This window comes from Coffea arabica, chromosome 6e (assembly GCF_036785885.1).
Source record: "Coffea arabica cultivar ET-39 chromosome 6e, Coffea Arabica ET-39 HiFi, whole genome shotgun sequence".
Taxonomy (NCBI): Eukaryota; Viridiplantae; Streptophyta; class Magnoliopsida; order Gentianales; family Rubiaceae; genus Coffea; species Coffea arabica.
The window spans coordinates 13,420,359-13,433,285 of record NC_092321.1 but is presented as its reverse complement, the minus strand read 5'-3'; the positions used below and the strand labels follow the sequence as shown (position 1 = coordinate 13,433,285).

Sequence of the window (12,927 nt, the reverse complement as noted above, 5' to 3'; positions counted from 1 at the left end):
CCAAGCTGATATATCCACGCAACGCCCTATTTTGGAATTCCTAAAATGATACATTCTGATGTGTTGTGCTGATTCTTGATGAATAAAGTATCAAGTGGTTATTTTGCCTGTCATATGTTTAGCTCCGCTTGACCTGATTGGAATTATGACTTGTCTGGAAATTTAGGATTATAAATGAATTCAAGTACCATTTTGCTACTGAACTACTATGAGCCATCTGAACTTCAACTTCTATTTGTTTTTTGGTGGTGCAAACAAGTGTAGAGTTCCCTTTTCTCCTTCTAATATTAGATCAATAGCTGTCCTGCCTTCATTAACATGACAGATGAAATCCATACAAAAATCTACAGTAACATGACAGATGAAAGTTTTCAAAATTTTAACCTTGTCAAGTTGATCAACTTCTGTTTTCCCATTGGATAGAGGCTGCTTCGCTGAGCCAGATAAAAGATTTTAATTATCTCAACTAAAAAATACAATAGTGCATAAAACTACGCTCACCTGTACCACAAAGTAACCACCAAGTTAGTATATGGTTTCAAAGGGCTTCCATATTGACGTGCTAATCCAAAGTCACAGATCTTCAACTCACCACAATTATTTAAAAGTATATTTGATGTCTTTAAATCTCTGTGCAAAACCCAGTTATCGTGAAGATACTTAACACCCTCAAGAAATGCACAAGGCTTAGGGAATTAACTTCACTCTAGCTAAACGGTTGTTTCATTGTCTCCATTAACCCCTTTAGATCTTTTGGTGACAGTTTCAGTTCCCAAATACGAATAGTTTAGACAATTGGACATGTAAGTTTGATAACTTTGTTAACTGTGTGTGTGTTAATTGTTGGATATTGCTCTTATGTTAATTGTGGTTTAGCATTTATATCTTATTCTGTGCATAGGTGTGTGTGTCTTCTATATATACATACATGTATATATATTTATTTATTTATTGAATCGGGGTTGAACCAGTCCGACCGGTTGAACCTCGACCCTTTCACTTCACCGGTTCAATTGACGGTCCGGGTTTTAAAACATTGACGAAGCTCCGAAAGCAAAGACCAAACTCCCCAATCAAATCGGAACTCCGCCCAATTTAGCCCTGCAACCATGTAAGGCGGAGGTAGTATCGTTCTATCTTTCTCTCTCACGTAGAACACACACTTACAGGCTCAGGCACGCGCTAGCACTGACTTCACTATGTACCAGTTTAAATTTGTTTAATTTATGTGCGTTTTTCTGTGCTATGTATAAAAAAAATAGATGAGGTATCAGCTATAGTGGTGGACTTAGGCTCACACACTTGCAAAGCTGGTTATGCTGGCGAAGATGCTCCCAAAGCCGTCTTTCCTTCGGTAAGCCATTGCTAGTAGTCTATTTCAGCTCAATATATTCGCGAATTTACTGCATTTATTATCATGATTTTGCAATGTGGCTAGAATTTTACTGTTTTGGAGCTGAATTTTTCTCCAAGTTTGAATTTTTTGTTTTACCTTCTTTTGCACCTGATTTATGTTAATCTCATTCGAGTTTCTTCTCAATTTAATTATTAAAGTTTGATTTTGATAGTCGTCGTTCTTCTTTTTCTTTTGGTCCTCGTTTGTTGGATGTGAACTTCTTACACTGGGAGATTTTAAAGGCTGGAACGTGGAATCATGGTTACAAGGAACTGAACCTACAGTTTAAGAAAAAAGAACTAACTATAGGACAGACCAACCTAAGAAGCTGATTGTGAACATATACAGGGGGATTAAGTTGTTGTGTTGTTTTACTTTTGCCATTGTGGATAGTGCTAATTTTTCTTCAATTTACTTTCTTTTGCCTCTTTAAGGAGAATTTTTTTTGACAAGGCAGTCGAATAAAATGGATTTTATGCATGGAAGGAAAATTGAAGTGCCAACTTGCTATAGATTGCAAGGGGATCTATGCTAAAGATTGAAGCTTTAAATGCCACACATATGGCAGAATTATGGACTTCACTTTTCTGATATTCACCATATTGCTACACGAGGGGTCTTTGAAGGATAAGGGTCTTGTTTTGGTAAAATGATGCATCAACTATTTGATCATTTATCAGGTTGTTACATTGGTTCTAGAATCTTAATGAAGACTTCTCTTTATCGTGAATGTGAAGCTTGATGTAGATTAAATACAGGATAACTGATGCTTCTAAAACATACTGGTGAATGTGGCGTCTAATGGATGCACAGTAAACAGCTGACATAAGATTTGTATTGTATAAGGTTGTTGGATCAATTGATCAAATGGAAGTTGATGAGCCGGATAATCCAGACAAGAATTCTGGATCTGTTCCAGATTCTAAATCCAAGGCTAAGCGAAAGTTATACGTAGGATCCCAAGCCTTGGGATTCCGCCGGGATCACATGGAGGTCAGTCAGAAGAACATCTTTTAGAGTCAGAAGAACATCTTTTAGATAGGTTTTGGCTTGCACGTTCAACCTCTTTTCTTATTGAGCTTGTGATATTCTATTTTCTCAGGTCCTATCTCCAATTAAGGATGGGATAATTGCTGATTGGGAAATTGTTGAAAGCATATGGGATCATGCCTTCAAGTAATCAAATTTGCATATTCATTTTGGTTCAAATTGTATTCTAAGCATATGGAATCTCTGTGCTGCATCACCTGCTTAGTAGTTACAAGGGATGCAACAATGGTTTGCTTACTAAATGGATCAGACCTTAGCAATAGGGAAAATTCATGAATATCATGTTGGCAGGGAGTAATAGCCAATTCAACTTAAATAATTTCAACGCATCCAGCTCTGTTCAAATCTTTAATATTTTGGTTCTCATCTTGGAGGTCATAGATAACATATGTAACTAATCTTGTACTTCTTCTCATCGTCAGAGTGTCAGACTGATACCACTTTAGTGCAATAATTGTTTTCCGATTCTAGAATTCATTTAGATTTACTAGAAGACAGGAGAAAAGGGGAGCTTTTATGTGCTGGTGTATTGTCTTCAGCTATGGATAAATACATCCCATCCTTTCCATTGTCATGCACTGTTTGTGGAAAAATGTGTTTTTCCTTTTTTCCCTTAATTGTGCATCTCCGCATTGTTTTTGAATGGTACAGCCATCTCTACCATTCAATGAATATTATAATTCATAATTCATACTATTACTTGCTTTGTCATTTGTAGGGAATGCCTCTTGATTGATCCTAAGGAGCATCCCATGCTGCTTGCTGAGCCATGTGCTAATTCTCAACAGCAGAGAGAAAAGTGAGATGATAATCAGAAATTCAGAATCCCTTTATGGATCCTTCTTTAGTCCTTTATATGCCTATATGTTTTATTACTTGCATGACATCTCTCATACATATGACCTGGAAGGTCCTTTTGCTTCTTGCTCCAAAAGATTAGTGTTACTAATTTTCTAATATAGGGGTGATGCTTGATTTATAAGTTAAAATTTTCTCATATAATTTTGGGGGTTATGGGTGGATAAGTCTGTCTTTGCAAGGTAAGCTCCGGTTATTTTTGTCTCTCTTCTTTTGAGATTTCAGTTATTTGAGATGTAAGTACTTTTCTTCCATTTCCCATAATTTTGAAAGATATAAGAAAGGAGGTGGTGGTATTCCATGTGGCTGTCTAAACAAGAATGCTCTTCTTCTTGGGTTTGTAGCACCTATGTAGAATGCTCTTCTAAACAAGAATGCTCTCCTTTTTCCATGTTCTTGTATGCAATACTATGTTTTGTGTTTTTTTTTTTTAAAAGTGATTTTAGATTATTTGGTGTCCCTGTATTACTTCTATGAGTTAGCTTTTGGAAAAGTTATGTCTAATCTCCGGCACTAAAGAAACTGACTAGGCATCTGACAGGTCAGCAGAGATTATGTTTGAAAAGTACCAGGTTCCGGCATTGTTCTTGGCTAAAAATGCAGTGAGTTCCTCTATTCAGTTTTCAACTAGTACTTGTAGCTATTTATGTCAATCTGTGATGAAGTATGCTACAGCCAGTGTTTCCCTTCATATACTTCCAAGAAATAAATTTGTCTATGTTTTGCTAATTATTGGCTGCTATTTTCAAATGCCTGGTTTCCCTTCATATGCTTTTAAAAAATCATTTTGTCTGTGTTTTGCTAGTTATTCACTGCAATTTTCAAATGCCAGGTTCTTACGTCCTTTGCATCTGGACGTGCAACCTCTTTAGTTGTTGATAGGTAAGAGTTTTCTTATGCATGCCAACTACTATTACTGTCCGTTCAATGCAGTATTTTAAATTCTAGTTTGTGATATAACCGCACTATCCTACTATGTTCCAAGTTAAATTTGTTTACCCATTTCCAAGACGTTGCTTCTATATTTTGGCATGCATACTTCTTTCACCTTATTCTCGTCCTTTTCTATGACTCCTGGAGTTCGTAAAAAGATGCAGACATCAGATATTGGTGTGACAAGTAGTGGTATCTCAGGTGGTTTTGTTAGAAATTGTCTTCGACAAGCACAACCTCTTGATCTATAAATCATTCTTGTCTAGTATTTAGGATCATTTTGAGAAGCGTCATGCAGAGTTTGCTTGAAAAGAATAAGATGTGAACCTTCACTTTCTCTGTCAAATGTTTGCCGGGGAAGCACAAATACCAGAAAAACAGTCCCATGGTAATTTCAGCATGCAATTCAATCCTAGCTCTGTAAAACTCCTGAGGAATAATTTCTTACTTTAATTTTTTCATGCGTTTGTAGTCCTTAGAGTGTTTTGCGGAAAACAAAAGAACAATCCCTCGATCTTGTGGTTTCTTTTCTCTTTACTACTGTGCTGGATCATATTTTGTTTTCTACCATAATGAAGTTGCTTTTTGTCTTATTTTTTCTTGTCGATCAATTAAATTTTATGCTTATTTGACCTTGATTAAAATGGGCACTTATTGGTTGTGCTAATTGATTCAGTGGCGGAGGATCAACTACAGTTGCTCCCGTACATGATGGATATGTACTTCAAAAGGTACTGCTGTTGATCTATGTAGAAACTGCAGATGGATACTAGCACTGACTTTGACCTTACTATGTTGGAGGTTTTTGGTAGTGAGATCATTGTATATCCAACTCCAGTGATACTCTTTTAATTTTGTTAATGTGTTAATCCATGTCTTTTGTAGCTTTTTTTTGAGCTACTTCTTGTGGAATAACTTGGATTTTTAATTGACTAATACCTTTTTGTCCTGAGTTTCATATTCTGTTGTCCAGTTGTTGTCTAGGAAATTCCCAAAAGGTGTGATGTTTTAAAATTAATTCCCAAAAGGTGGTGTTTTTCAAACCTCTTCCCAAAGGGTGAAAAACATACTTAGTGAATGTGTTGTTTCCTTAAAAGATGCATTCGCATAATACACTCTTTTATTTGTTTATGCATTTTTCCCTAGAAGAATACATTTATTGAATGCATTGTTCAAAAGATGCATTCAGTGAATGCGTTGCTTCAGAACTCTCACTATTTGAGAAATCTTCTTCAAAACTACCACAATTTGGAAATTTACTTGGTCGTTGTCTAGTTGTACTGTTGATTGATATGCACATAGTAACCATTGCAAATGTGAAGGATCCCGATGGTATTGCAACAAATTTAGTTTTTTTGATGCTTGAAGCATTATTGCAGTACATGGTTTGATTTCTGAGTTCCAAAGGTGAAATAGCATTAATACAGGTGGAGCTCTGAGATGAGATATATTGTAGTCAAAGAACTACTGGTCAGTAAAAAGTGGAGAATTGAAGTTCATTTTTGGGGGGTTGTTTGTAGGCAAAGTCTGAAGAATTGAAATTTTGTGATTCACGTAGCAATAGGGGCATATCTTGCATGCTAGTGGGCATAAGACGTACACACTCATATGTTTCTGCTGTTTGAATAAACCTGTAAAGCCTTCCCTACACTGTTTGCTCAAGGCTTGTCTGCTTTCAATTTGTTTCTAGTGGATGTTCAATGGTTGTACTGAATGAAGTACACATCTGGATATCTAAATTCATTAGACTATTGCAAACAATTAATATGAGCATTTATTTGGATGGAGTATTCCTTTCTAATTTACACCTTCCCAATTCTTGTGAAGATAGCCCAGTTTATAGTTTTCTTCGTCTTTTAGAGATATTTTCTAAGTTTCTATTTTTTTGCATAGGCCGTGGCAACATCTCCTATTGGCGGAGAATTCCTTACTGATTGCTTGATGAAAAGTTTGGAAAGCAAAGGCATTACTGTGAGTTCTTTCACTGAATGAATAATACTTTACGCTCTTAAATATCTGATCATGATTATCTGACTATTCTTTCCTTGTACAATCTCTTGGTTCTCCTATTTTCATTTCAGATAAAACCTCGCTACGCATTCAAAAGAAAGGACATTCGGCCTGGAGAATTTCAGGTGATTTTTCCTGTTATATTATGAATGTTTTTTAATATTTTACCTCCATATTTTAAGAATTCATTCTTTTTTATATATTACTACCACAATTGTAGTCATTATTCTGGTCCTGGAGAAATTGTTTGGAAATTTCTCTTTCTAACCATCTATTCAAGCCCCTTCCACCTTCTGCAGTAGGTAACTAAATAAGTTGATAGTCTGTACCTAAAATTAACAATAATGTTGCTTTACGTGCTCTCTCTTCCCCTTTCTTTGAAGTGATCATCACAATGAACTCCACCTCAAGCCATACTAAATGTTGTCTTATAGTGTCTTTATTTCATTGTACAGCCTTGCAAAATGCTAATCTGGTCTCCAGAGAACGATCTGCTTTATTTTTATCTCTAAAAAGCTCCACAAATGTGACCTTTATTTTAGTTTTAACAGGTGTATGAAGTGCAAGCATGAGGTGGCTGTACCTTTAACCTACGCTTATGATGTTAAATAGCAAGTCTTCTTAAAAGCTTAAACAATGGAAAAGCTTACTGGTTATATTTTTGACATTTCCAGTGTGGAATCAAGTGATTACAGATATTTACTATTTTACATGCTCATGTATTTCATAGGCAATGCTGTTAAAGTAAATACTGAACAAGGTTGTAAACTGAAGCTAATGTAATTACTTTCTACTTTCTTTTCTCTGAAGGCTTAATATTGTACTGATTTTACTGATTACTATGCTTGTGGTTCTTATTACATTGTATGGATTGTTCATTGAGTCTTACAGACAGTAGATCTTGATTTTCCAAATACAACTGAGAGTTACAAACTCTATTGCCAGGTTACTGACTGACCAAAATCTACATTTATTCTGTACTTGTACCCTTTTTTCTTCTGCTACTAATTGTGACTTTCTTTTAACAGAGAGTAATTGCTAGTGATATCAAAGAATGTGTATGTCGAGCTCCTGATACTCCATATGATGGTTAGTACTGCTTTGGTGCATTGTTTGAACTTCATTTGATCTTGCATTTATTGACTCATTATTGGGAATATATATAACCTAGGATAGAAGAGTATAGAAAGTGTACATGCTATTTTTCAGGGGAGACCCTGGACACAGTAAGAGCCAAGTCTCAGCACTTAGAAAGTCTACATGAACAAGGGCAGCTACCAATAATATCACTTGTGAAAATTGGGTAGGGATAGAGCAAACTTAAACATTCCTGTATTACAAGTCGTCAGGATCCAACAAAAAGCCTAATGCTTCTCTTTAGCACATGCCATAATCTTTTGCTTTATTATTTAATCCAGCAGACCCACTGCCAACTTCCTTCCTATCTTTGTTCAGGAATCTTGCTAATGCTTTATATTAGTTGATCATGTAAGATGTGCTCCTATTTATAGTGGTTTCATCATGTTAATTGTAGTGCAATAACAAAAACACTTACAAATAATCTTGGTCTTTTATTCTTTTCAGATAGTTCATACTCGAACATACCAATGACATCTTTTGAGCTTCCTGATGGACAGTAAGTTTTGTAATTAAAGCCTTGTTTCTATCTTGAAAGTTTTTTACAGGATACAGACATTTTTAGAATCTGTAAGTGACACATCTTAATGAGTTGTTCTTGTTCCATTAACTTTTTCATGATTTACCTGGGGTTATATATAACAAGGTCATTGATAATCTAGGTCTTACCGCATCTCATAGCTTTCTCTGTACTTCTATTTTCTTACTGGCACTTCCTTTTCATCAAAGTTCATTGTTTATTAATCCAGGACAATAGAAATTGGAGCCGACAGATTCAAGGCACCTGATATTCTTTTCAACCCACCCTTGGCTCAGGTGGTTTTGAAACTTTTTCCTATGCCGCTTTTCCATTTATAATCATGATGTGCAAATTTGACCCTTCAGGTTTACATAATCTGCAAGCCTTTTGGAGTATTTTTTTTTATGTGCTATTATTTTGAGCTTAGTATTAAGAGATTTTTGTGCTTTTGCTCAAGGGGGAAGTATAGCGTACATGTATCCCAGATTGAAAGAAAAAAATGTATTTTTCTTTGCATTATGCTTCGCCTCTCGACTCTCCCTTCTCCCCTATGATTTTCATCATGTTTGTCTTTCACTGACTTGACAAATAGTTTAAGTATCTACATCACATAAAATTAGTAGAGTATCCTGAACTTATATATATTGCACAGCACGAGCTTACTAAGATAATCTAATCCTTGAATGATATGCATGTTAAAGATTATAAATTTGTTTGACCAATTCTCCGCCCTAAGAGTTGAAGCTTATAGTTAGATTTGTAATTTTATATTTTTCAGCCTCAAATGTTCTTCCAATTGGATTTAGTTATTGAGAACATGTAGAGCTTGTCGTGACGTATGCAAGTTAAACTTTTACCTTTCTTCTCTGCTTTGAAATTTAAGCATCATTAGAATATTCTTAAGTATGCAGATCTCGTAAACCATGCACGGTTGGAGAATCATAGCTCAAATTGTTTGGCTCAACATGGATATCCTTTTCTTGGCTAGGCTTTTAGGACTTTATTAATTGCCATTGGAAAATAAAGATGGTCTGAAAATGCACATCTAGCAAAGAATTAAGTAAGGGCTTGTGGCAGTTTCCTGCTCTGGCCTTTAGGAGGTCTTTCTCATCATTTGTTGGAACATTCATTGTCCAATAAATCTTGCTTATAAAGAAAAGAAGCGATGAGGTTTGCTGCTAGATTAGACTTGTTTAGCACTGACCGGAATTGCCTAAACATATGCCTCATTGCATGGGCTACTTTTAGAGACCTTTATGCTGATGAGTTTAGATTAACTAATCTACTGTCTTGGTTCAAATTATCAAATAACTAAAGAAACAAATGATGGATTTTGACAAATGATGCTGATGAGTTTTTTTGACAAATGATGCATTTTGAATTCTCTTGATTGCTTTTGGTTTGATTTGAAATTCCATTTACTGACATGATCTAATCTGTCAGACTATTCCTGGTATGGAGAATTTTGCCGAGACTGCTTCTTCTGTTCGTGGCCTGCCACAAATGGTAATTCCTGTCATTTTGCACTTTTATCCATGAGCTGGGGATCTAGCTACCATTATTCTCTTTTTACTTTTACAATATATCCTTCTAAAATTCTTCAGGTCTTGGAGAGCATAAATAAGTGTGATGTGGATATTAGGAGAGAACTCTTCAGCAGTATACTGGTAAATTTTCAACCCTTCAATGTGAATAAGTACCTTAATTACACCAAAATGTATAAGGCTGTTATCTAGACTTTTTTTTTTCTGTTGACACTAAATTATTTTTTCCCCTGTTGATTATCTAAAATCTCTGCAATTTTAGTGAGGTAAACCTTGTATGTAGTGCTTCATCTTGCAGCTGTTCCCCATTTTCCTTGGATTTCCAGCTTCCCATATATTCTCTTCATAGTATTTATGCATAATTGGCTGTGTCCCAATAAATTTGCCCCTCTCCACAAACTCAGATATCTCACTTAATTCCTACTTTTTCACTCTGATGATATTCCTATAGTAGCAGGATATTATTTTTTGTCCTTTTTTCAGTGCAAATGCACATCAAGGATTCCTGCTGTTATATTTAGCTTTTGCTAACTTCTTTTTAAGCTTTTTTAGCTCAATGACTCTTAAAGATGATGCCTTCCACTCAAGTTTCTGTTCTGTCCCCCAGATCATTGTATTTGCATAGTTTCCTTTTGTGTTGTCTTTAGGAAACATATCTTGTACTTAGAAGAGTGGATCTTATAGTATCTGATTTGATTTCAACCTTACACAGCTTGCTGGTGGCACTGCATCCATGCAACAGTTAAAGGAACGTCTGGAGAAAGACTTGCTAGAGGTAGGTTTTTTTCAGTCAGATTTCTGTATTTAAAAGAAAAAGAAGTCCTTGTTCTGGTACTCTTCCCAAAAGAGGAGAGGGAAAATAAAAAGGAAACTCAGAAGCCCAAAGTTGTGTGATGAAGGAAAAGATGAAAGAAAAGGACGGAAGAAGGATCAGACATGCGGCTATCTAGTTATTTCTGATATCAAATGCTTAATGTTGAGAGAATACACAGCTTATTGCAACGTGATAATTCAAGTTTGTCCAGTGGTTTTAGTTAATGCTTGAGATTTTTCTTATGTCTGGGTCTACCGTTTGCAGGAATCTCCTCAAGCAGCTAGAGTGAAAGTTTTGGCAAGTGGAAATGCAACGGAAAGGAGATTCAGGTAGACTAACTTGCTTAATGGGAAAAAAATTAAAAAAATGAAAAAAGGAAATCAATGTGTTCTATCTTCTGCTTGTGTAGATGGGTGGATGTAGATTGCTGTTGTCCTTTCCTTCCCATGTTATTTTCATTTCTTCAAGCACCAAATTTTCTGGTTGAACATTGTGAATTGTTATATAAATCGGCATCTCTTTTGGAGGTGGCTCAATAGAAAAGCCATTAGGTTACAGCATTGATGTTACGTGTCACTTAGGAATTCGCCATATGGAGAGGGTAAATCATGGTGGTAACTGGCAGATATGCTTTTGTTTCATTCCTGCATTCCTCGCCTCAGTGCTTCCTCCAAAGTTGCTTGTTTAGACCAAATTGCTTCTGCTTTATGATTGAAGAGGATATTTCTTTGCATTCATGTTAGCATACCACGCATTGACTAACTTGTCGCATTCAGTGTTTGGATCGGTGGGAGTATATTGGCGTCACTTGGTTCCTTTCAGCAAATGTGGTTTTCAAAATCTGAGTAAGTTTTTGCATCCACTCTACCTCTCAATACTCAACTTTTCTCCTTTTTTTCTCCCCATATTAAGTCTTTTGTCTCTTGATTAACAGGTTCGAGGAACATGGAGCTTCTTATGTTCAAAGAAAATGCCCGTAAAGTACTTTAGTGGTGCGGTCAATTATAACATTAGATAGACAGAAATTCATGGAGCTGACTTCACTTTGATTAGTTTGCTGACGGTATGGGTTGTTCGGTTTTAATATCCTGCTCTATAGGAGTCCAAACAATGTACTATATATATACTATACCTATTGTTGCTAATGTTGTACAATTACGTTACCTACTGGGGATTGTAATATACTCCGTACTAGGCTCATGTAGCAACATTATTGACGTGCTATCTAAGTCACCGTGAAGAATTTTACGGTCGCTGACATTTTAAAGCTTGGGTGATTTGTTGCTGTCTTCCAGGAGTACTTAGTGAAAGAGGGATTAAATTTCTGCGTGTTAAATTTAATAAAAGTCTGAAATGATTTGGTGCAAGTGCAGCCTTGGAAAGCTAAAAGCTATTTCTCCCAACAACTAAAAATGTACTAATGGTCATGCTCTGGTTCCAACATCTAAGCAACTGTCATTTTATTTCCAATGCAAGCCAATATTCTTAAAAGTTAAAGCCCCTTCCGTCGGACAAGGGTGCAACCATTTGTGCCGGTTGTATTCATTTTTTACTGCGCGTAACTTTCATTGCACACGATGTAACTTACTTTGCACACGATGTAATTTTACAACACTTTTTTATGGGCCCCACACATGGCGTGAAAATCGAATTACATGTTGTAATCTGAACCGTACAAATTTTTGAGGCCACACCGTAGCCGTGAACCTTCAGGAACGGTTGCCCCATTTCCCCTTCCGTCTTCTTCTGCTTTAAATTTGGTTTTGAGCATTCTTGTCTCTGGTCGAAGCTGGACAAACAAGAACACGTGGCTCTTCCTTAGATTGGCAAGTGTGGTAAAGACGAACAGAAAAAATGCAACATATATATATATATATATATATATATATAAGGCAAGGACATGGTTGGATAATAAAAGGAAAAAAGAACTAACTTTTTTTTTTGTTTTATGGATTATATTAATGTATGGATAATCCATTTCTTGGCTATGGCCGAAGCTGGACAAATAAGAACGCGTGGCTCTTCCTTTAGATAGGTAAGTGTTGTAAGAGAAATATAAAAAAATACATCTTCCCAAAAAAATATATACACACACGCACACGAGGACATGGCTTTGATAATAATATGTTAGGTTAATATTTTTTTGAAGAAAAATATAAAAAGAATTAACTCTTTTTCATTTTTTTCAGATTCTATTGTTGATATGAATAATCACTTTTTTTACTATGGCGAAGCAGGACATATAAGAATGCGTGACTCTTCCTTAGATAGACAAGTATTGCAAGAGAAACAGGAAAAATGCAACATCTTCCCCAAAATATGCATATATATATATATGATGACTTGGCAATAATCTCTTAGGTTAATATTTTTTCTGGAGAAAAAATAAAATGGATTAACTCTTTTTTGCTTTTTCTTTTTTGGATTATATTGTTCATACGGATAATGACTTTCTTACCTGCGCATAAGGTTTTCCCTTCGTTTCAATTTACTTCGCAGCAATGCTCTGAACATGTCAGCCAACTGCCCTTCCATACTGCATTATTTGCCGATTGCCAATGATAGTCCATCCTTCAGGCAACTTGAGATCTCACTAAATTCAGTACTTATTGGTCTTCGCAACTGCAAGGTTAACCTTACCCCGACGTAATTTTTTTCCAGGAAT

At 35.7% G+C, this 12,927-nt stretch overlaps 1 protein-coding gene across 1 annotated transcript; it reads left to right on the top strand.

Annotated features, from left to right (window-relative positions):
- Positions 1-1,032: 1,032 nt before the first annotated feature.
- Positions 1,033-11,629, top strand: LOC113694785 (actin-related protein 4-like; the record flags this gene model as incomplete). The annotated part of the gene is made up of 20 exons (XM_027213655.2): positions 1,033-1,111; positions 1,263-1,354; positions 2,243-2,389; positions 2,499-2,572; positions 3,165-3,245; positions 3,846-3,906; positions 4,137-4,186; positions 4,914-4,968; positions 6,131-6,208; positions 6,319-6,372; positions 7,139-7,192; positions 7,276-7,336; positions 7,832-7,883; positions 8,134-8,200; positions 9,348-9,410; positions 9,509-9,571; positions 10,161-10,223; positions 10,527-10,591; positions 11,039-11,107; positions 11,197-11,629. Coding segments are annotated over 20 exons (1,374 nt in total), but the record flags the coding sequence as incomplete, so codon positions are not given.
- Positions 11,630-12,927: the final 1,298 nt, after the last annotated feature.